Here is a 22,217-nt window from a genome sequence, read left to right on the forward strand (position 1 = left end):
TCTGAAACACATTTTACATTTCTGGTACTTTGTAATTTACTGGTGAGACATTGTAGAATTGTTTCCTCTAATTGTCATCCAAATGATATATCCTTGCAAAAAAAATTCTTAGTTTCAGAAATTATCTTGCTTAATTTCATTTGAGAAAGCAAGAAAAATGAAACAGATGGCATCATATTAAGCAAAAACAGCTACTAACAATAAAAGTTAGCAATTACTAATTTTGCTCTCAGAATTATTCTCCACTAAAGCAATTGGAAGTTGGAATTGGTGATATTTAACCATGTCTTTAGTTTCATAGACTTCCTACTCTTTCTATTGGTATATTGGTGTGTGTGGGAATAAGTGAAGGCTGTGTGGCTTTGTATGCAGGAATACCCTCAAGTCAAGCAATCTATGCCCCCCCCAAAAAATACCTGAGGTACAGAATGGTTGAGTTCCATGCTCAGGGTCTAAGAATTGAGAAATAAAAGTTGCAACTGACTTCTGTGGCACTCTAGTCCAACCTGTACCTGGAAAAGAATCATTCTTACAGTGCCTACAAGGAATAATGAAACTTATAAGAGTTAGTATTTCAGGATGAATACATAAACTTCTGATGCTTAGCCCATTAAGATGCATTATGTTATTCTCTCTCTCTCTCTCTCTCTCTCTCTCTCTCTCTCTCTCTCTCTCTCTCTCTCTCTCTCTCCCTTTTATTTTACCAATATGAGTTCTTTTACTCAGGCATCATAGTACAACAAGTCCAAGGGAAAAAACTCAATTTGGAGTCAAAGGTTTGTAATTCAATCCTCATTATGCTGTTTGCTTCCTAGGGGATCTTGGGCTTAAATTAATTTGTCTGAAGCTCAGTTCTTCATCTGTTTATGAGTTTAGTTCTACATCTGTGATCCCACTGTGTTACAGAGTTGTTCAAGTCTTAGCTTTAAAAATTCATGACCTGATGGTCAGACTTCTTGAGATAAACCTCTGAGAATTTAACTCCACCCCATTATCCAAACTACAAGCAAATCATTTATACCTGAAACCTTTGTAGCTACATAGAACCTTCTGGAATCCGTGTTCCATTTGCAAAAACTTCAAAATTCAAGGTCATCTCTATATTGCAATAAAGCACCAGATCAGAATATTAATTGAGAAGTGAGGAATATGCCTTCTGGTGTCGGGGTTGTGTGTGTGTGTGTGTGTGTGTGTGTGTGTGTGTGTGTGTGTTGTGTGTTGTGTGTGCATCAGTATGTTTAATCAATTTCATTTCTGTCTGACTTTGTGACTGTATTTGGAGTTTTCTTGGCAGAGATATTGGAGTGATTTTCTATTTCCTTATCCAACTCATTGTATAGATGAGAAATTGGGTTAAGTGTCTTGCCTAGGGTCTACAATTGGTATCAGACTTGAACTCAGGAAAAAGAGTCTTCCTGACTCCATGTCTATACTCTATCCAGTGGATCACCTAAGATGCCCCATGTTCTTTAGATACTTTGCAAGGGTTTTCCCTATCCTTCCATTTGTGTTCCTTCCCCCCCCCCCGACTATTCCAGAATAGATGCTATTAGACTATTAAAATTTTAGGGTTACCATGTTTTTTAAATCTTTAGGATGACAAGGGATCTTAATTTATGTGACTATGCATATAGTTTATTTAGAATCGTATTTCATAAACAATGACTCTTATCCAAAACCTTTTATTTTAGTATTCTTTGGAATAGAAAGGACAAAATGATTTTTGTGAATAAGAAACTGGTGATCTTGATTGTTATAAAAAAAGGAGAAATTTCTTGACTACTTGCATTCTTAATTGCCCTTGATAATTCAAGTTACTAGGATCAAATGAGCATCATAGGGTAGTAAAATAACTGGCAGATTTTTTCTGAGTTACTTGCAATGATCATTGAAATGTATTGGGTAATGAAAAAACTTAATGAAAGATTCAAGAAAACTGGTCCATTAATTTTAAAATGAGAAAATAGATTCTATAAACTTTATTTGGATTCTTCTCAAATTTCTAGAATGCACTATATTAAATTTATGATTAGTGAATATCTAGAAAAGAAAATGGTTATAACAAAGAAAAACCCAGAATGGCTTCATAAAGTAAATGGCAAGTTAGAATTACCTTGTTTCATTTTTTTTAAAAATTACTAGATTATGGGTCATTAGCTATTCTAAATTTTGGCATGGCAAAATACAAGCTTTCTCATGCTAATTCTGGGCAGATTTAGGGTATGAAAGAATTTTAATAGATTAGATATTTGGACAGAAGCTAATCCAATGGTATTTCATGGAGGAAGGATGACTATCCAGCAGTTCTATAAAAACTTGTGAGTATATATATATATATGTTTGAATATGAATATATATGTGTATGTATGTATATACATATATGTATGTATGTGTGTGTGTAGTAAAGCACCATATCAGAATGTTAATGTAGAAATGAGGAATATGTATTGCATACACACACATATAAGTATATACATACATATCTGAATATATATATGTAGATGGGACCTTCAAGGTATCTGGTTCCCAGCCCTCATTTTTGCAATGGAAGAAACTAAGCCTAAACTGGAATATTAAGTAACTTTCTCAAGGTCTAATAGAGGATACATATCAGAGTTGATATTTGAACCTTGGTCCACTGACTTCAGGATCAGTGCTCTTTGCATTACATCACATCAGAATTTAGAAGATGATGGAGATGATGATGATGATGATGAAAAGTAGATACTGTAATTACCAACATTTTCTAGATAAGGAAACTGAAGTAGGGAGAAGTTAACTAACTTGCACAGTATTATAAAATTCACATATATCTTAGATCAGTTTTGAACTTTAGTCTTCCTGACCACCTAGCTATCTCAAACTCAATGTAGTTAAATGGTATAAAAGAGTAACTAAGAAGGCTTATGTAAACAGGCTGCACTGAAAAATGAAGATAAGACTGAGTAATCCCATCATGCTCTTCTCTGGACATAGCCTGTCTGATGTACATAGTGAGGGATATTAATGTCTATTTATGACAAAGTGGAAGAAAATTATTATCCTTTTAAGAATGACAGTGATCTGGAGAGAATTCTGAGGGATATGGATAATTCTCTCATAAAAAATCTTTAAGCAAAACCTTGATGATCATTTTTCTGATACTTGGGAGGCATAAGGACTCTTGCTCTGGTATATGTGGACTACAGTCCTTTCTTGCTCTGAGATTTTATGATATTGTATTAATTAAGTAATGAATCAATTATGTGCTATGGGATACACATTGTGTTGGCTAATAAGGAAATAAATACAAATAATGAAACAATCACTAGTCTCAAAATGTCTACATTCTGATTGGGAAAAATATAATCTACATATATAAGTATAAACAAAAAACATTAAGAGAATAAGGATAAGTAAATAAAAGGTACTTAAATGAAATGTAATTTGAGGGGTAATAGAAGATACTCAGTACTGAAAAAATGAAGCAAGGCATCATATAGAAGGTATGGCTTGAACTTGATGACAAAGAGAGATTTTATGAGGCATTTGTAGAAAGGGAGTAAATTCTAGAACTGAGGATTGCACAGATAAAGCACAATGATAAGAGATGAATTTTTCACATATGGAAAGAAAGAAAAATCCAAATAGGCTATATCAGAGTTACCTACATAGTAGTTATGTTAGATTTTGACACAGGTGTCTTAATTTTATAGTCAAGGTGTGCCATCATTTTTGTTTTATAGAATTGACATTGAGTTTTATAAACATTCTCTGAATCAAGAAAGATTAAGTTTTATGTATAAAATGGGTAATATCAGCTTGAAACCATATACAATTTATTTTTTCCAATTGGATTTCTTGATGAGAACATTTTTTGTTGAGTCAATGTGTGAAATTGCATTGGTTTCATGGTTACAGTACTTTCTATTATTGAAAATGAAAGGTCAGGCAAGCAAAGACTACAGTGAAAAATATCACATCTGAAAGCTAATTTTTGACTTCTGAAAACTGTTCCTTAAAAACATATTTCAGTGTAATTCATGCAAGTGTAGGCAAGCAGTAGTTGAGTTTAAAAATTGAACTTGGGATACAAATGAGTGACAAGTTACCTTCTAAATTTAAAAAAAGAGGAAAGACTGAATTGTGAATTTAATGAGTCTCTTCTAGACTTATTTGTTTATCATAAAGAGTTTTTAATGGATGAAAATTTGCAAAGGCATTTTGTCCTTGGATCCAAGAAAATTAAACTATTCCAAAAATAAAAGTTATAAAAGCACTTTATAAATTTGGCACCAAGTTGCTTGTCACATTGCAATAGAAATATTGAAGAATTTGGAAGAGGCAACATGGGATAGTACATCAAGGGTTGTCATCAGGGTTGTAAAGATCTGAGTTCAAATCCATCCTCTAAAACATACTGTTTGTCTGGCAAATTATTAACTCAAGACAACACCTTAAGAAAATTTTGATAGACAGAGAGAGCTTCCTCATTGAGAAATTTTCTATAGGACTGAAATTAAAAGTCCAATTCCTATTCCCCTATAGTTGTTACAGATACTTGTTTTTTCGGTAAGCTATATATATATATATATATATATATATATATATATATATATATATATATATATATATATATATATTTGTGTATGCATATATTTCATATCAAATATATGTACATTTATATACGTGCACATGTATGTGTATCTACCTCAGTAGATTAAAGATATCCATGGAACTTTAGGGTATTATAATAACTATTAACTCTGATGTAAGGATGATGTTGACCATTCATTTGGAGGAAGTGACTTCATCATGTTTACACATTTTTCTGATTTGTAAGATCAAGTGAAAAGAACACTAAATTTCAGGGTTATATCAACATTAAAGTCTTTCTTCAAGTCATGTAACTTTTCAAACCCCTTTGTTTACTATCTTTAGACAAATACTGAAAAATAAAAAAGATGCTTTCAGTACTACAATGCTTTCAACAAAGTATTCTTCATCATAAAGATAGAACCATATCCTTGATGGAGGATTCTGGGAGGACATAGGCAGTAATTACACAGTACTGACAAGACATGGATGGACTGACTGAGCTTATGGAAGAGTAAATGATGCTCATGAGATCATGTTCCCAGGTATTATCCAAGCCATTACTTAACAGGGAAACTGTGTATGTTAAAATGATGTAAAACAGGCATCCTTGAATGCTCAGATCTCCAAGTGTCTCAGCTCTGAGCAAACAAGTAGAAGTCAACTCTTCAGACTCCTAAACAAATAGGCAGCTAGTGCCTGGCTTCAGTGGTGCTCCAAGCATATAGACGGGCTCCAGAGGCTAGACCACTCCATGCTTCAGTAGGGCCCCCAGGTAAGCTACCAGACCCTTACAACATTGAGCAATGACAACCAACCCCACCCTACCTTCTCAGTGGGCCTCAAGGTTACATGAGTATAGCACCAGGTTAACAATGAGGTCTTCAATCCAGACAGAGCCTTTTACATTCTAGAAAATTTAAAAAGAAACAAAAACGGTCCACAAAAGAGCAAACAACATAAAATCTGATCAGAGAAAGTTAGCATGGTGACAGGAAACACTTAAGCTCAGAAGAGGACAGCAGTGCTAAAGTACCTATGGAGAAAAAAAAAGAAAAATGGAATGTAGTCTAAAACCTGAAAGAATTCATGAAAGAAGTCAAAAGTCAACTTAAAAATCATATGAGAGGTAGAAGAAAAACTGGGAAAAGAAATGAGAGCAATGTAAGAGAAATAAGAAAAAAAAGAGTTAGCAACTTAGAAAAAAGAAGCAACTCTTAAAATAGGTTCAGTTAAATGGAAAAGGAGAGACAATCCACTGAAGAAAATAACTCTTCAAAAAGTACAACTGACCAAATGGAAAAGTAAATACAGAAGACAACTGGGGTAAAGCAACTCCTAAAAACTTGGAATTGGTCTAATGGAAATTAATTAAACAAATTTGAAAGAATTAAAAAAAAAAAAAGAAAAAATGGAAAATATTCATTGGAAAAGCAAATGACATAGAAAATAAATTCAAGAAAAGAAGATTCATAAAAACTGGATGGTCTGAGGGTGGAGCCAAGATGGCAACAAGAGAAGAGCCTCTCTTAGGTACTCTCTCTCAAAATTTATAAAATAAGGACTCTAACTAAATTTTCAAGAGACAGAATCTACAGAGGGAGCCAGTGAGGCAATTCTCCAGTTCAAGGTAATCTGAAAAATAGTGGAAAGGCTCTGCTCCATGGGGTTAGAGGGGTGGCCAGCCAGAGTGAAGGAAATTCAGCATCTCAGCGGCAGCCCCAGGGCACCTGGGAGCCATGGCCCATAGCAGCAGGGGCAGTTTCATGACCTACACTCTGGGGAGCACCAGATACAACTTGGAAGATCATCTGGGGGCCTCTGCCAGAGCAAGCACATGAAACCCAGCCCTCAGTGTACTCAGTGAGCAGCATGGCTATGGCAGCCCAGATCCAGGAATAGGAAACAGGCGGAGTCAGTAAGCAGGAGCTCCCAGGCAACTGAGCCTTGAATACTCAGCCTATGTAGGGGAGTGGAGAGAGACTTCCAAGGTCTGTTCTATGTACTTGGAACAGGACTCTGGGGCTCTGACCACATTCAGATCCTGATCGCAGTCTAGGCCCCCCATAGCACATCAGGGCCCCTCTCCACCTCAGCCCCATGGCAGAGGGGTGCACTTGTGGTCATTCATAGACCAGGAAGGAAGACAGAGCTTCACATACTGAGATCTTTGTGGAGGGGGTGTCCCAATAATACTTAAAAACTCAGGAAGCACCCCAAAAGCAGGCATGGGCTGGGGAGATGAGTATACAGAAAATAAAGGAACACCATTGAGAAATACATTGTCTTTGATCCCAAGAAGGATCAAAATACCCAATCTGAAGATGAGGAAGTACAAGCTCCTGCATCTAAAGACTCCAAAAAAAATGGAAATTGGGTTCAGGCTATGACAAAGCTCAAAAAGATTTTGAAAATCAAGTGAGGGAGATAGAAGAAAAATTGGGAAAAGAAATGAGAGAGATGCAGGAAACACATGAAAGAGAAGTCAGCAGCTTAGTCAGGGAGATCCAAAAAAATGCTGAAGAAAATAACATGTTAAACCATCATAGGTTAAATGGATAAAACAGTTCAAAAAGTTATTGTGGAGAAGAATGCTTTAAAAAGCAGAATTCGCCAGATGGAAAAAGAAATAAGAAAACTTACTGAGGAAAACAAATCCTTCAGATGTAGTTGTGGAATTTACATGAAATCAAGACACAATGCTTCAAAACCAAAAGAATGAAAAATTAGAAGAAAATGTGATGCATCTCTTTGAAAAAACAACTGATCTGGAAAACAGATTCAGGAAAGATAACTTAAAAATTATTGGGATACCTGAAAGTCATGGTCAGGAAAAGAGCCTTGACCTCCTTTTTAAAGAATTCCTATGGGAAAATTGCCCAGATATCCTAGAAGCAGAAGGCAAAGTAGAAATTGAGAGAATCCACTGATCTCCCCCAGAAAGAGATACAAAAAAAACCAACCCTCAGGAATATTATAGCCAAGTTCCAGAACTCCCAAGTCAAAGAGAAAATATTACAAGCAGCCAGAAGGACACAATTCAGATATTGTGGAGCTGCAGTCAGGATCACATAGGACTTAGCAGCAACTATATTAAAGGCTTTTAGGACTGGGAATATAATATTCTGGAAGACAAAAGGATCTTGGAATGCAATTGAGAATCTACTACCCAGCAAAATTGAATGTCATCTTCCAGGGAGAAAGATGGACTCTCAACGAACCAGGGGAATTTCAGAGGTTCCTGTTGAAACAGCCAGAACTGAACAGAAAGTTTGACCTTCAAATACAGGACTCAGGTGAAGCATAGAGAGTGGAGAAGGGTAAAATATGAGGGACTTAATGATGATGAACTACATGTATTCCTGCATAGAAGAATGATAACTGATAATACACATAAGAAACTTCTCATTTAATAGAGAAGGTAGAAGGAGCTTTTTATAGACAGAACACAGGAGAGAGAGATGAATCTGAAGATATATTGTAAAAATGGATTCAATGGCTAAAAGAGAAATGTACTGGGAGTAAGAGAAAGGAGAGGTGGAATAGGCTAAGATAGTTCATATAATAAGATTTTTCTTTGTTACAATGAGCTACTGCAATGATATGGAAGGGGGGAAGGGGGAATGAAGGGACCTTCACTCTCATTAGAGGTGACTCAGAGAGGAAGCAGCATATATACTCAATGGGGTATAGACATATAGAGTAAGAAGGAGAAAAGGAGGATGGGGGAAGGGGTGTGTGATGTGAGTGATGGAGGAGAGGATGGACCATGGGGGAAGAATGGTCAGATATAACACATTTTCTTTTTTTACTTCTTGCAAGGGTCTGGGATTGGATGGCCTGTGCGGTACCATAGGGCTGGGTGGATGCTGGGCCTAAGGGGTGGTATGTGGGCTCGGGGCTTCTTGGCCTCAGGGCTGGGGATCTGTCTGCTGCACCACTCAGCTACCCTACAGCACATTTAAGAAGAGGGACCGAGTGAAAGGAGAGAGAAAATATAGTTTATAGTAGTGGGGAAGTACGAATCGAGGGAGTTGTGATCAGCAATGGCAACAGTGGAAAAACGTGGAAGTAGCTTTTGTGTTGGACTTATCCTAAAGAATATGATCCACCCTCAACAGAGCTGGTGGTGTGGGAACACAGACTGAAACACTATTATCATTATTATTATTATTATTTATTATTATTATTATTATTGTTATTATTATTTGGGGGGGTTGTGGGGAAAATGGGGTTGGGTGGTTTGCCCAGGGCCACACAGCTAGACTATCGTTGGTTATCTGAGGCCAGATTTGACCCCGGGTACTCCTGACTCCAGGGCCAGTGCTCTGTCCACTGCGGCACCTGCCTGCCTCTATTATTATTCTTATTCTTCTTATTCTTGTTTTTATCAATTTATTTTAGTTTTTTATATTTTTACAGGGCAATGGGCTTGGGGTGGCTTGACCATGGTAGCACAGCTAGGTTATTGTTTGGTATCTGGAACCAGATTTGGGCTTGGGTGCTCCTGACTCCAGGGTCGGTGCTCCGTCCACTGTGCCACCTAGCTAACCTTATTGTTATTATTTTTTTAATTTTAATTTTAATTTTTTCCTCTTTCCTTTACTTCATTGCTCATGATGGTCTATATTTTGGGGGGATGGTGTATTATGTTTACTCTTAAACAAGAATATTTTAGTAATATATAAAAAACATCATTTTTACAAAAATAAAATAAATATAATAAAAAAATAACTGGATGGTCTGAAAGCCTTAATTCAATGAGGATATGAATAGCATCATTCAAGAAATTATTAAGCAAAACTGTCCTTATATTCTGGAAACAAAAGAAAAAATCAGTATTGAAAGATTCTACCACCCTCTGGAATGAGATCCCAAAATAAAAACACTGAGGAATATTATAGCTAAATTACAGAACAATCAAGTTATTGAAAAAATATTGCAACTCATCACAAAGAAATAATTCAAATATCAGAAAGCCAAATCAAATATAAGAAAGTAACTACAACATTAATGAATCTGAGATCATGGAACATGATATTTTGAACAGCAAAGGAACTAGAATACAACCAAAAATCACCTACACAGAGAAATAAAACATTCCCTCTAAGAGGAGCAAAAATGGTCATCCAATGGCATAAAAAGATTTCAAGCTTTTATAAAGAGACCAACATAACTGAATGAAAATAATATGATTTCCAATATGAAGGCCAAAGTGAAGCCTAAAAAGGGTCAAAGGGGAAAGCAAACATAAGGGATTCACTGAAACTGAAAGAACTATTTACATCCCTATTTGGGAAGGTAATAACTTGCAAATCTTCAAAATTGTAACTAAATATGTACTTATGTATGTATTTGCATATATATATATGTATATATATATATATATATATATATATATATATATATATATATATATATATATATATATATATTCCTCCTAGAATCCAATAGATTGTAACAATATATTGTTACAAGAAATACATTTGAAAAAAAAGAGAGAGAAATGCATGATTAATGGTAAAGGACTGGACCAGAATCTGTTTTGCCTCAGCTGAAGTAAAAAAACAAAACAGAACAAGAATAGACAATTAAAAGAGATGAGGAAGGAAACTACATCTTATTGAAAGGTATTGTAAACAATGTAGTAATATCAATACTAAACATATATGCACCATGTAGAATACATCCAGATTCTTAAAAGAGAAATTGTAAGTTACAGTTTTATGGTCAAACAAGAGATAGGGAACATTATGAAATATAAAATAAATTACTTTGATTATATTAAATTATAAGGCTTTTGCACAAAATAATCTAATGCAAACAAGTTTAGAAGGAAAACCAATAGCTGGGAAACAGTCTTTATATCTAGTTTCCCTGTATAAAGAATTGCTTAAATTTATAAAAATACAAGTTATACCTCAATTGATAAATTGTCAAAGGAGATAAGTAGATATTTTCCACATGAAGAAATCAAAGCCAGCTATAGGCATATGAAGAAGTATTCTAAATAACTTTTTATTTGAGAAATGAAAATTTTAAAAAACAGCTCTATAGTGTCATAAATTTGAAATTGGGCAGATGCCTATAAATTGGCGATTGACTGAACCAAGTGTGGCATATGAATGTAATGGAATACTATTATGCAATCAGAAATAATTCAGAAAAAGTCTGGTAAGACTTGCATAAACTGATACAAAGTGAAATGAGTAGAACAAGAATAACTTTGTACTCAATGTCATCAACCTTGTGTGATGATCCACTATAGAGACTCAGTTCTTCTCGGCAACATTGATCTAAGACAAAAACAAAGAACTTACAAAGAAAGATGCCATCTAGATCCAGATGGATCATCTAGATGGACTTTGAATATAAAGAGAAGCATATTTTTTCGCTTATTTCATTCTTTTTTTCTGCCTTTTGTTTTTTTGATCTTTCTTCTTTCACAATTGTAGCTAATGTGAAAATATGTTTCCCATTATAACAATGCACAACCTATATCAAACTGGCTACTATTTTAGGAAGGGAGAGCAGATAGAAGAATGAAGAAAATTATAGATCTCAAAATCTTGTAAAAATGAATGCTAAAAATTGTCTTGACTTGTAATTGGGAAAATACTATTAAAATAAAATGAAATAATATGTATAAAATTATGTGTATTTGAACTTGTCAAACTCTACAGAAAAACAAATAGTTCCTTCAATACTATGTCTCTTGCATTCATTGTGAATAAATAGGTATAAAGCTCGGAGTAATGAAAGAAATTTCTAGTCTCACTTTGAGAGTATGATTTCAATAAGTACTGAGGAGTCTTAGTTATGTAAACTTCTAAAATGAGTTTTAAAAACCTTATTGTGCTTTTAGATTTCCCTTTGCATTGCTTTAAAAATGTTTCAAGGAGAGTCTATTAAGGTTCAGGAAACAAATTCATTAAATATCAATGTACAGATTTTCTAAAAGATTTCTAAAATGATTTTAATTTATTTCTTCAATTTATTTTTGTTGACTATTTATTTTTGTTACTATCCCTAATATTGAACATTATGGATAGTATACTATGTAAAGAAAAGTTCCTGAACTTTTAATCAGAAGCCTGTACTTCAAGCCTCAGTTCTGATTTTTTGTAATTCTGTGACCCTAAACAAATCAAAATGCATTGTGAAAGTTGAACTTGTTCCATTTTATTTTTTTGGTCCAACAAAGTACTCTGTCTCAGATAAAATCCAAGAATTCACTCTCATGAATTCACTAAGGCTATAAATTCATTAAAAAAAGGTGTGGCTTAAGAAAAGGGCCTATAACAATTATCAACTCAAGTTCAAACAGTAAATCAACACATAATTAAGAATTGTTTCCTATTTGCATAGTGGTCAGTAAAAGAGGTAACACATTAAAATAGATCTGATTATTTTCTATAGTGATTCCCTGTACATAGATGAAAGAAATGACAATTTTATAATTAAAGTTTGAGTAGTTTTAAAAGTGGAGAGAAACGGAATCAGAAATAGCCTAGGTCAAGATCCAAACTTTCACTAGACATAAGATGTTGGACAAGTCACTTACCTTCTCAGTGTTCCAGAGAACCTCACTAGTGGGGGGCTTCCTCACAAGTATTATTATTCATAAATGAAAATTGCCAAAATTGTTAAAATTTGAAAGCAAATTACTCTTTGTCATTTCCCAAATAAACACACCATCACTTGAATCACAATTATAATCTAGTGGACTAATGCCAATCTTATTATATTATATAAAAGCAAGAGTAATCAGAGACAAAATTAAGATTATCTGTTTGATATTTCTCTGCAGTTTTGAAATCATCTTCCCTAAGCATTATATTAGGGTTTTTTTTTTTGCCAACAGTCTCATTAAATTCTTCTACTATACAGAGTTGGAAAATTTACTTCCTGAAAAAAGATGTTATTTTTTCCTGCCCTGAGTTTTGTTTTTGTTTTAATATTCCTTAATAGCTTCAAAGTTTATTTTGTTTAATTCTTACATTGTGGACCTAAATTATAACATTAGCATGTTATTCTAAAGCATATCATAAAACAGATAATACAAAAGATCATGTGTATATATCTGAAATAACTGTTAGAAATGATGAAGCCCCAACATTTCATTTTATATATTCAGAATATAGGGACCCAGAATAATTATATGTTTTAATCTTGGTTACCCCTGAATTCAGGTCCTGTGATCCAAATTCTATGTACTTGTTGTTCCATTATACTTTGTTGTTGTTTAGTCATTTCAAGCCATCTGGCTCTTCATGATCCCAGCTAGGGTTTTATTGGCAAACTTTCTGGACTAGTTTGACATTTGCTTCTCTAGCTCATTTTTTTTTACTGATGAGAAACTGAGAGAAACAGGATTACTGGGCTTGTTCAGGGTCACCCAGTGAGTAGGTGCCTGAGGCGAGGTTTGAACTCATAAAGATAGGTTTTCCTGTCTATAGACTGGTACTCTATCCACATAGCCCTAATAAAACTTAATAACCTACTGTAGGGCAATCATTGTTTAAAGTACTGGAGATTCAAAAGTAGGCAAAAGACTTAAAGGAACTCAGTCAATTTTTCTGTTTACTCATCTATTTCATAGTAACAATAATTCTTCACCACTTTTTTGCAGGGAGAGGGGATAGGATTATGTCTGGAAAATGTTCAGAAATGTTTTTGAAGCTACATTATAAATATATTTGTCTTTTCTTATTTATTTTTTGTTATTGTATTGCCAATGGACATACTTGAATAGAAGGAAACCTTTATTTGGGCTGAGTAAAGAGACTTGTGGAGAAAATTTCAAATCAGTCATTCACCCTTCTTTAACCTCCAAAGCCCCTTTTGTTTATATAAATGCTTTGACATTTCAATTAGTCTGTTTAGCACTATTCTCCCTAATGGTTTTATCCTGACTGTGAACTCCTCGAGGTTCAAGACCAAATCATAGATGTCTTTTCCTTCTTTCACAGTATCTAACAAAATTCTGGCAAAATTCAAGTCCTCAGAAAGCACTTGATTTCTTTATTTGAATATTTCAGGGTCTTACTTGCCCTGAAAGATTTAAGTTGATCAGAGAGGAAGGACCATCATTTGAATAAAGCTTCCAAAAGTGGCAAATATTCAAATATCTTTTCTGCTTAACGTCAAACTCAATGCTCCTTTCAAATGTTTTTATATATTTTTTCTTCTTTCTTTTTGCTACTTGTCATAAATATTGTCACTGTAACAAGCTATTCCCCCTTTTCCAATCTGTGATTTCCTCCTGCTTGGGCCTGCAGCTAAAGATGAGCCAGATAAATTAAAAATAAAATCTCCAACATAACATAATAGAGGGGAAAAAAACATTAAAATAAAACTTAATAATTCTTTGATAATCAGTTGAGTTTAACTCTTAGCTAAGAGATAATACAATGTCCTCAGTAAGAGTGTATTAAGTGTTTATCGAATTCAACTGAAATTCCATTTACTGGAAACTTAGAAAATTTTTCTCTCAGTTTAGGAAGTTATTTTTAAAAGCAGCTCTTTCTGGATACCCTTCTGTAGCTCAAACTGAATAGAAGACCTAAAGAACATGGTATTATTTAAGTATTTCTTTACTGTTCTGCAAACAGATTATATAGTTCTGTGACTGAATACTTTAAAGTAATTCTCAGTTGTCTTTTCACTCTGTCTCCTTTTTGTTGAATGGATTATTTATATTGTATTGTCTCAACCTAATTCCAACAGCCTTATTAAATATTGGTTGATACTAACTGAAAAATGTGTGTGTTTGTTTTTTTCCTTAAAGGAGTTTGTCCTTTTTTAACAGACCAGTTTAAATAAATTTGTATGGAAGTTATTGAAAAAAATATATTGGATTCCTCACCTAATGCAATAAAATGATGTTTCCCCCTTCTCCCTTCTCCTTTCAGTACAAGCAAGTAGAACAATATATGTCATTCCACAAGTTACCAGCTGATATGCGCCAGAAGATTCATGACTACTATGAACATAGGTACCAGGGTAAAATCTTCGATGAGGAAAACATCCTCAGTGAGCTTAATGATCCTCTAAGGGAGGTAAGTTCATTCTCACTCACTGTTTGGTATGTTTTTGTCTTTCCTTTCTGTTGGAATTTTATGTTTAGAGCATGACTGAAAGGGGAAGAACAAGCAGTTCATAACAAAATAATTACCAGTTTTCTTCTGCAATATGCAAAAAATTCAGAGTATGTTTCCTTCTTGCTTTTTTCTCTTTAAAAAATGAAATTAAGTAAATGTTCTCTTCATTTCAATTTCATTTTAGATGAGATTGCTACATCTAACTGGGCATCCTTGTTTTAAATGTCTACAAGTTATTGTAGTTGAAAGCATATGAAATAATAATTAATTAAAATCTTGCCAAATCTTGCCTCAACTTGTGAAAAGATCAATGTTGTTATTTATTTATTCCAGTTTAGATTTATTTTATTAAAAAACAACTTCCAAAAGGAATTAGAATATATACTATATATTTGCATTTTACTTTTAGGCATAAAGTTTAAAATATATCCTTTTTTAAAAGCAAGAAATGTTTTCTAATTCAAAAGTTTAAATAATAATAATAATAATAATAATAATAATATAAAACATTATACCTTACAGCAGTATATTTATTTAAGTTCAGTATGAATATTTCATTCAGCAGTTGACAGATCATTTTTTTTTCTTTTTTTAAATAGGATTTGCAAACACATCTTCATTTCTGTCCTTTTTCTAATTTACCACTTTCTTTGATATAGTGAACATAGAAAGCTAACTTTGAAGTAGAGAAGATCCAGGTTCAAGTCTCCCCTCTGGCACTTATAAGTTATAGGACCAGGGTCAAATGTCTTAACTTTACAAAGTTCCAGACAATTTCTAAAACTAAATTGAAGAATAGTTGCCAACTAGTGTTGTTAAAGGCTGCCCCTTCATCGGGCAGGTCTTTATCTCAATGAATCACAGTTATAGTCTATTCCTTTTTTTAATGAAGAAGATGCTGTTTAGAACCTGTAATTTTTCTATGATTCTAGGTATAGTAATTTCTTTCAATAATATGTGCTACAATTCTCCTATAATGCATTTTCTTAGGGAGTCAACTGGGTTCCTGAGGGATTCTCCATGGCCACAATGGAATTATACATCAGAGGCAAAATGTGTATGCCATAATTCCTGACTTCTAAGTCTGACATTCTAGGGCCAGTATTCCACAATGGCTCTTTTCTTTCAAAGATTTTAAAATGAAATGAAAAAAAATGTCTTTTGGCCTTCTCAAGCACCCAGTAATCAATACTACTTGGAAAGTTGTAGATTAATTAGCAGACTAAAAGTCATTGTGGCTATTCAACAACAAAAAAATGCCTCAAAGAGATATATAGAATGTTTACATTCTGGAATATTTGAAAATGTGATATTTCTTCCTTTGATCAAATTTTCCTAGTAAATTTTATCAGCTTCACTGTTTTTAGTATATAAGGTTAAATCTTACAATTCCCACTTCTTTTAGTTTTTACTTATTGCAGAATGAGCATGGTAACTAGAAGGATGCTTAACGAAAGTATTTCATTTATTATATGAATTGTACAAAAATGTTTGATTGATACATTCATCAATTTATAGTTAGAAGGGTACTACCACTGAGTCAAGTTTCCTCACTTTATAGATGAGGTACTTGAGTTTAGTGGAGGTGTCATGGTATATTACAAAAGAATAGATATAAAAAGAAATTTAGGGAATATCCTTTGGCCTCTCATAAGCTAAAGTCAAACAAATAATAGATATTACTCAAGGGTCTGCTATATCAATGATTTCTGACTCTTTGCATTCCTTGAAATAGATACTTTATCCACCAACTCTAGGAAATTTCACTGAATATTCCCTAAGGATGAAATTTTCTCCTTCCTCCTTTTCTAATATCCCCTGCTTTCTTTAAGTTCCATCTAAAATTCCCCTTTCTATAGGAAGTTTTTCCTGATATTTTTTTAATAGTAAAACCTTCTATCCCTTGATTATTTACAATTTTCCCATATATATTATTTATATATTTATATTTATATTATTTCACATATATATTATATATATAGTTATTTATATATTGCCTCTTCCATTAGATTGCAAATGGCATAAGAACAAAGATTATCTTTTGATTTTATTTTTATCTCAAATACTTTATTCCCTGGTACATGGTAAGTTTATTGATTGATTGATTGATATACAAAACATTATTCATCATATTTATAGAGTGAGAAAGAAGTATAAAACATAGGCCAGACATTCAGGGAACTTGCATTCCATTTCGGTAAATAAATGATATGCAACTGAAAAAACAGGATTATTTTTTTCTGGGCAAAAATAAGTTTTTTCAATAAATGACATAAATATTGAGTGCTATGGAAGTTCTCTGGGGAGAAAGATCATTCTTAATTAGGGAAGGGAAGGGAAGGAGTTGAGGAGGTGGGAAGTGATCAGGATCTTGAAGAATCTGATGGCTATGGACCATCTGTGTGAGGGTCATTAGCCCAAGAAGTGCTGAAGTACAAAGTAAATAAAGAGTATATTTAAGGAAATAGGTAAGTAGAGCAGTATGACAGGAGCCAAGGGGCCACATAAGAGTAATGAGATATAAGACTAGAATGATAGGTTAGAAACAAATTAGGGAAGACTTTGGATGGCAGGATAAAGAGACTAGATAAAATTATTTACATATTGAGAATTCGTTGAAGGTGTTTGGGGCATAGGAATGATATAAGGAAATACAAAGTGATATAAATGATATAAGGAAATATAAAGAAAATATAAAATATAAAATATTTCCATAATATGAATTTGCTTGTAGTGTTTGAAATGAATATAGGAAGAGATAAAAACCAAGATATCACTTAATAATATCTTTAAGAAATTCAGCCCCTGCTCCACTTTTTCTATTTTCTATTTTGCAACACAAACTTTTGAATGATTTTGAGCATTATCCAAATAATGAAAAAAATTTAACTATAAAACTGAAGTGAAATAATAGAAGATATTTATATGATTTTTAAATGTATTCTAAATGGCTTAATCCATATGCAAATAATTCCATTCAGATGGTAATTTTTAACAAGAGGTGTTAAAATGTATGTATCAAAAATTAACTGACTTGCCTTTGCAATAAACTAGAGACAAGTGGTTAAAAATCCCCTTATTAAATATATATATGAAGGTTACCCTACTTTTGTTAGGCAAATCACAATATGAAAATGACCCTTGAATATTTCAATAAATACATCAAAAGAATAAAAACTAAATGTATTTTTACTTCTAAATCTACCTTCTATTTTCTGAATTAATTTTTACCCTGCTGGCACCCATAAGTTTTCACAGGTGCTACCCCATTGCTTTGCCTAAACATGTTCTTTGTAGGTAGATTAGTTTCACTTTTTGTACTCTACCTATTATTAAGTGTCCTTGCTTAAATTTTATAGCCAGTCAATAAACCATTCTCATTTCAAGGTTTTATGACCTTTGACTCAGGGACTCCTTTGAGAAGTCAGAAGGATGGGTGGCTAGGTGTCGCAGTGGATAAAGCACAGGCCTTGGAGTCAGGAGTACCTGGGTTCAAATCTGTTCTCAGACACTTAATAATTACCTAGCTGTATGGCCTTGGCCAAGCCACTTAACCCCATTTGCCTTGAAAAAACCTTTTAAAAAAAAGAGAAGTCAGAAGGATTCAAAAGGTGTCATGAATATAGTTTTTTTTATTCTTATAACACAGAGTAGGGAACACTCAGCCCTTTGGTGATCTCATGCCTGATACCATGGACATCTCTCAATCTAATGTGCAGATTCCCTAAGGATAAGTACCACATGGAAAAACAAACAAAGGCACACAGGTACCTAAGACTCAAACATTTTCAGAACTAAAAAAGGCCTTAGAAATCATGATTTCTAACCTATTTTTAGCATTTTCCCCTTACAGATAGAAAACCATGCAGGAAACATCCACTATTTTTCTTATTTTCAACTGTTCAATAAGTAATATTTGTAAGTACCCAAAGGGATTATGGATAGATTTTTTGGGGGGGGAAGAAAGCTGTGATCTTGAATAAGGAAAATATCACATCTTTATTTTCACTGTTATAACTGAAATTTGGTATTTCTTTCAATTATGAATTGCTTAAGAACGTAATTCTGAAATGGAATTTATAGGCTTCACCAGAAACCCAAAGGGGCTCCTCATGCGCGTGTGCACACACACACACACACACACACACACACACATGCAAAAAAACAAATAAGCCTTGCTTCTAAAGCACGTTTTCTCCCTCTTCCTTGTCATAGTTCAATGAGATACTTCTGGTCCTCTGCCTTTTTTCCTGAGTGACAGGAAAGGACTTTAAAGACGATTAGATCCAACTCCTTTATTTTATAGACGATGAAATTAAGAACCAGAAAGAGTAAGTGATTTACTGTGGTTCACAAAACTGGCAAATATCTGAGGCAGGATTCAAATCCATTATTGATATCTACTTTTTGACACTATACTACCTCCAAATTTTAACTCATTCCTCCAATATTATTTAGGCTTTTGTTTTGTCGATTATTTTTTGTCCCCTCTCAAAGGATTAATCAATATTATCAATCACTCTATTTTTTTCCTACCTCCCCAATTCTATTTCTCTGCCTGCTAGGTCAGTTCCCAAAACTTGTCTTCTAGAAATCTTCTCATGCCAAAGGATTAAGGCCTTAAGGTCTTCTACCCACCCTTTCAGAGTAAGGTCTCTAATATTGTCATTCTGAGGGAGATTATGATACTTGTCATTTCCAAAAAGAGTATTTGAATTGAAACTTTAATTATCTCTGGGTTGGAGAGACTTCCAGGTCAAGTGACCAGCAAGTTAATTGATTAATCACTTTCTTCAAATCATTTCTACCCATTAATCCTAAAATTTTCTTACAGACTAATTAAAAAAAAGAACTGTGTGCTAGGTATATAATACAGCATAGTTACAGAGAAATATACAAAAGATAGATTAATGACAAGGAAAAATTCATGTGAATGAACATTGACTAATTTCAATATTTTAAGAACTCATTCAGTGGCCCTTCCCCATCAGCATTTACTCACAGGAATGGAAAGTAATTTCCATGTTTTTGAAGGGGCTTATCCAATGTACTCAGTACCAGGATGATTTTGCCCAATACCTATCACCCATACCCATTCCCTCCACCACACAAAAATTGACATTTGGTAATCTTGCCCAGTAAGAGGAAGCTAAAATGGAGGAGTAATGGTGATTTGAAAACATGCTGCCTTTTGACTTGGACCTATTTCCCTCATTTAACAATGATTTTGAAGGATTGATTTTATTGAATGAATGATTGAAAGAATGGTTTTGCCCAAAGCTCTTCCACTCTACCAGAATCAAAGATTCCATTTTTCTTTGTCTGCAAGAAAGAGGGAAGAAGAGTAGTTAGAGGAAATAGGGCAATAATTCACCAAGGGAACTCTGCTATATCTGAAGGGAAGGAGAGAGAAAGAAAAGAAACCCATATGGTTTAGACTGATTCCCCTCAGAGATTACTGAGAAGGGTCTTAGAGAAACAAAGCTAAAATCTGCCATTAGAAAGTTGTAGGAATCTTGCAACTCTGTCTCAGAGGTATAACTGTACCTTCACTCAAAGGTGAAGGTACAGAGAATGAGTAATCGAAATAAAAACAAAAACCAAAGGTGAAATACCAGAAATATCAAGAGTAAAGGCACTGATTAAATTTTTAGCTCAAATCAGATAAGCAAAAAGAGGATACTAAAACCAGAAAGAAGAATGAGAAAAGCCTCAATCCAAATGTAAAAATTATCTTATAGATACTAAGAAAGTGAACATATGCCAGAATGGGAAAAAATATTCTTCTGAACTTACACCCAGAAGAATAGGAAGAAATTCTCAAATATTTGAAAAAAAGTATAAATGAAGAAACTATAGAAGTGAATTTATGTCAGGAATAAGAGCTATCAATGAAGAAAGTAAAAACCAAATTAACAGATTTGAAAATATTAGCTCATTGTGTAAAAATCTCACCACAGAAATGAGAGATGACCATATTTGGAACACAAAAGTGATAAAATGGAAGAATATTTGCCACAAGTGAAAGAAAAACAACTTAAAAGCAACAGAATTCTTTGTCAGCTAACGTAACTATCTTTGAAGAAAAGACGTGCAGATACCTTAAAGAGCTAATTCTAGAACAACATAAAAATTGAAAACAAAAACTATCTTGATGAAAGAAATGCATGTGTGCATGTATATACATTCACACATACACACACGTATAATTTATAAATTAAGACAAGAAAATAGCGATCAAGAGAACTTCAAGATCAAAGCTAAGATGGGGAATATAAGGGGGAGAAAGGTAGAGTCAGTAATCATAGTAGTCAAATGCAATTCTCTCAGGGACAAACTTTGATGGGATGGGTGAAAGACTTTCCAACAAAAAAAGGAAGAATTTTCAAATTACCCAAGATTATGTCACTAGAATGATACTACTCTACCTCAACTTTAAGCTGTGGCCTATACCATTTCCTGAGACCCTAGAATTATATTGCAATTGCCTGAATCTTAATAAAATGTCCCCTGGAATTACACAAGCACAGATTTTTTTTTTCTGTATTACTGGAGTTTCTAGCCCTCCTTATGATAGTCCTTTTCTACTGTTCACTCCCTATTTTATTTGCTGCTTGTTCCCCCACTGCTAGGTATTTAAGTCTCACTCAACCAGAAACATAATTTCTGAATTCTTAAGGGTAATCATATTCAAGAAGAATGAGGACTCTGGCTAACTTCTCTTTGTTCTATTTGATAATTCCTTACATCACATCTTAAATTCAGAGCTTCCTAATCCTCTTTGTTACAGACCCCTTTGGCAATGAGTTGAAATCTAAAGATCCCTTCTCAGTGTATATACATATATATATATATGAAATGCATAAAGTTACAAAATCAAATTATATTTTCTTTTCTTATTTTTCATTGTTTGCTTATGTATGATATGCTGTAGACTTTGACTTTTACATTGTGCTTATCCCATCTTCCTTGTCTACACAAGATATTCCTGCTTATAAGGGGATAGTTTCTTACCTATGAATCAGGCTAGCAGTATAGTCATCTCTTGAGTCAGTAACTAATCAAATATCAAATGCATCTAAGATATTAAAACTATTTCCTCCTCAATCTCCACTGCTACTAACCCAATACTAAGATACCTGGAAATTGCCTAAAGCTATTTTATAACCAGGCAGACATCCAAAAATATCTATTTTAGAACATTTGCTAATTAACATTTTTTCTATACAAATTCAAATCATGAAATATATCCATGGGACCCCGATTTAGATGGTCTAAATCTGTAGGTGCCATTGACTCCTTTGATTTCTACTACCTATGACCAAAATGACTAAGTTATCTTCTTCTCTTCAAATAACTGAAGAGAGCCATCGTGTCTTCAATAAGTCATCTCTTCTCCAGACTAAGCATTCCTAATTCCTTTAATCAATGCTCATATGGCACGATTTTCATGGATTTCACAAGCCTGGTTGCCCTTTTCTGGGGACTTTCTGATTTCTTAGATGCTTCTAAAATCTTTTGTTCATAACTGAACAAAAT

General features: G+C 33.6%; 1 protein-coding gene across 1 annotated transcript in view; it reads left to right on the top strand.

Moving 5' to 3' along the window:
* The window catches only part of HCN1 (hyperpolarization activated cyclic nucleotide gated potassium channel 1), a 655,526-nt gene that overhangs the window by 525,708 nt on the left and 107,601 nt on the right, over positions 1 to 22,217 (top strand). Inside the window, exon 5 of the mRNA XM_074203552.1 lies at positions 14,490 to 14,636. Coding sequence (XP_074059653.1) covers positions 14,490 to 14,636 — 147 coding nt within the window. The remainder of the gene's footprint in view (positions 1 to 14,489; positions 14,637 to 22,217) is intronic.

This window comes from Macrotis lagotis, chromosome X (genome assembly GCF_037893015.1).
Source record: "Macrotis lagotis isolate mMagLag1 chromosome X, bilby.v1.9.chrom.fasta, whole genome shotgun sequence".
NCBI lineage: Eukaryota > Metazoa > Chordata > Mammalia > Peramelemorphia > Peramelidae > Macrotis > Macrotis lagotis.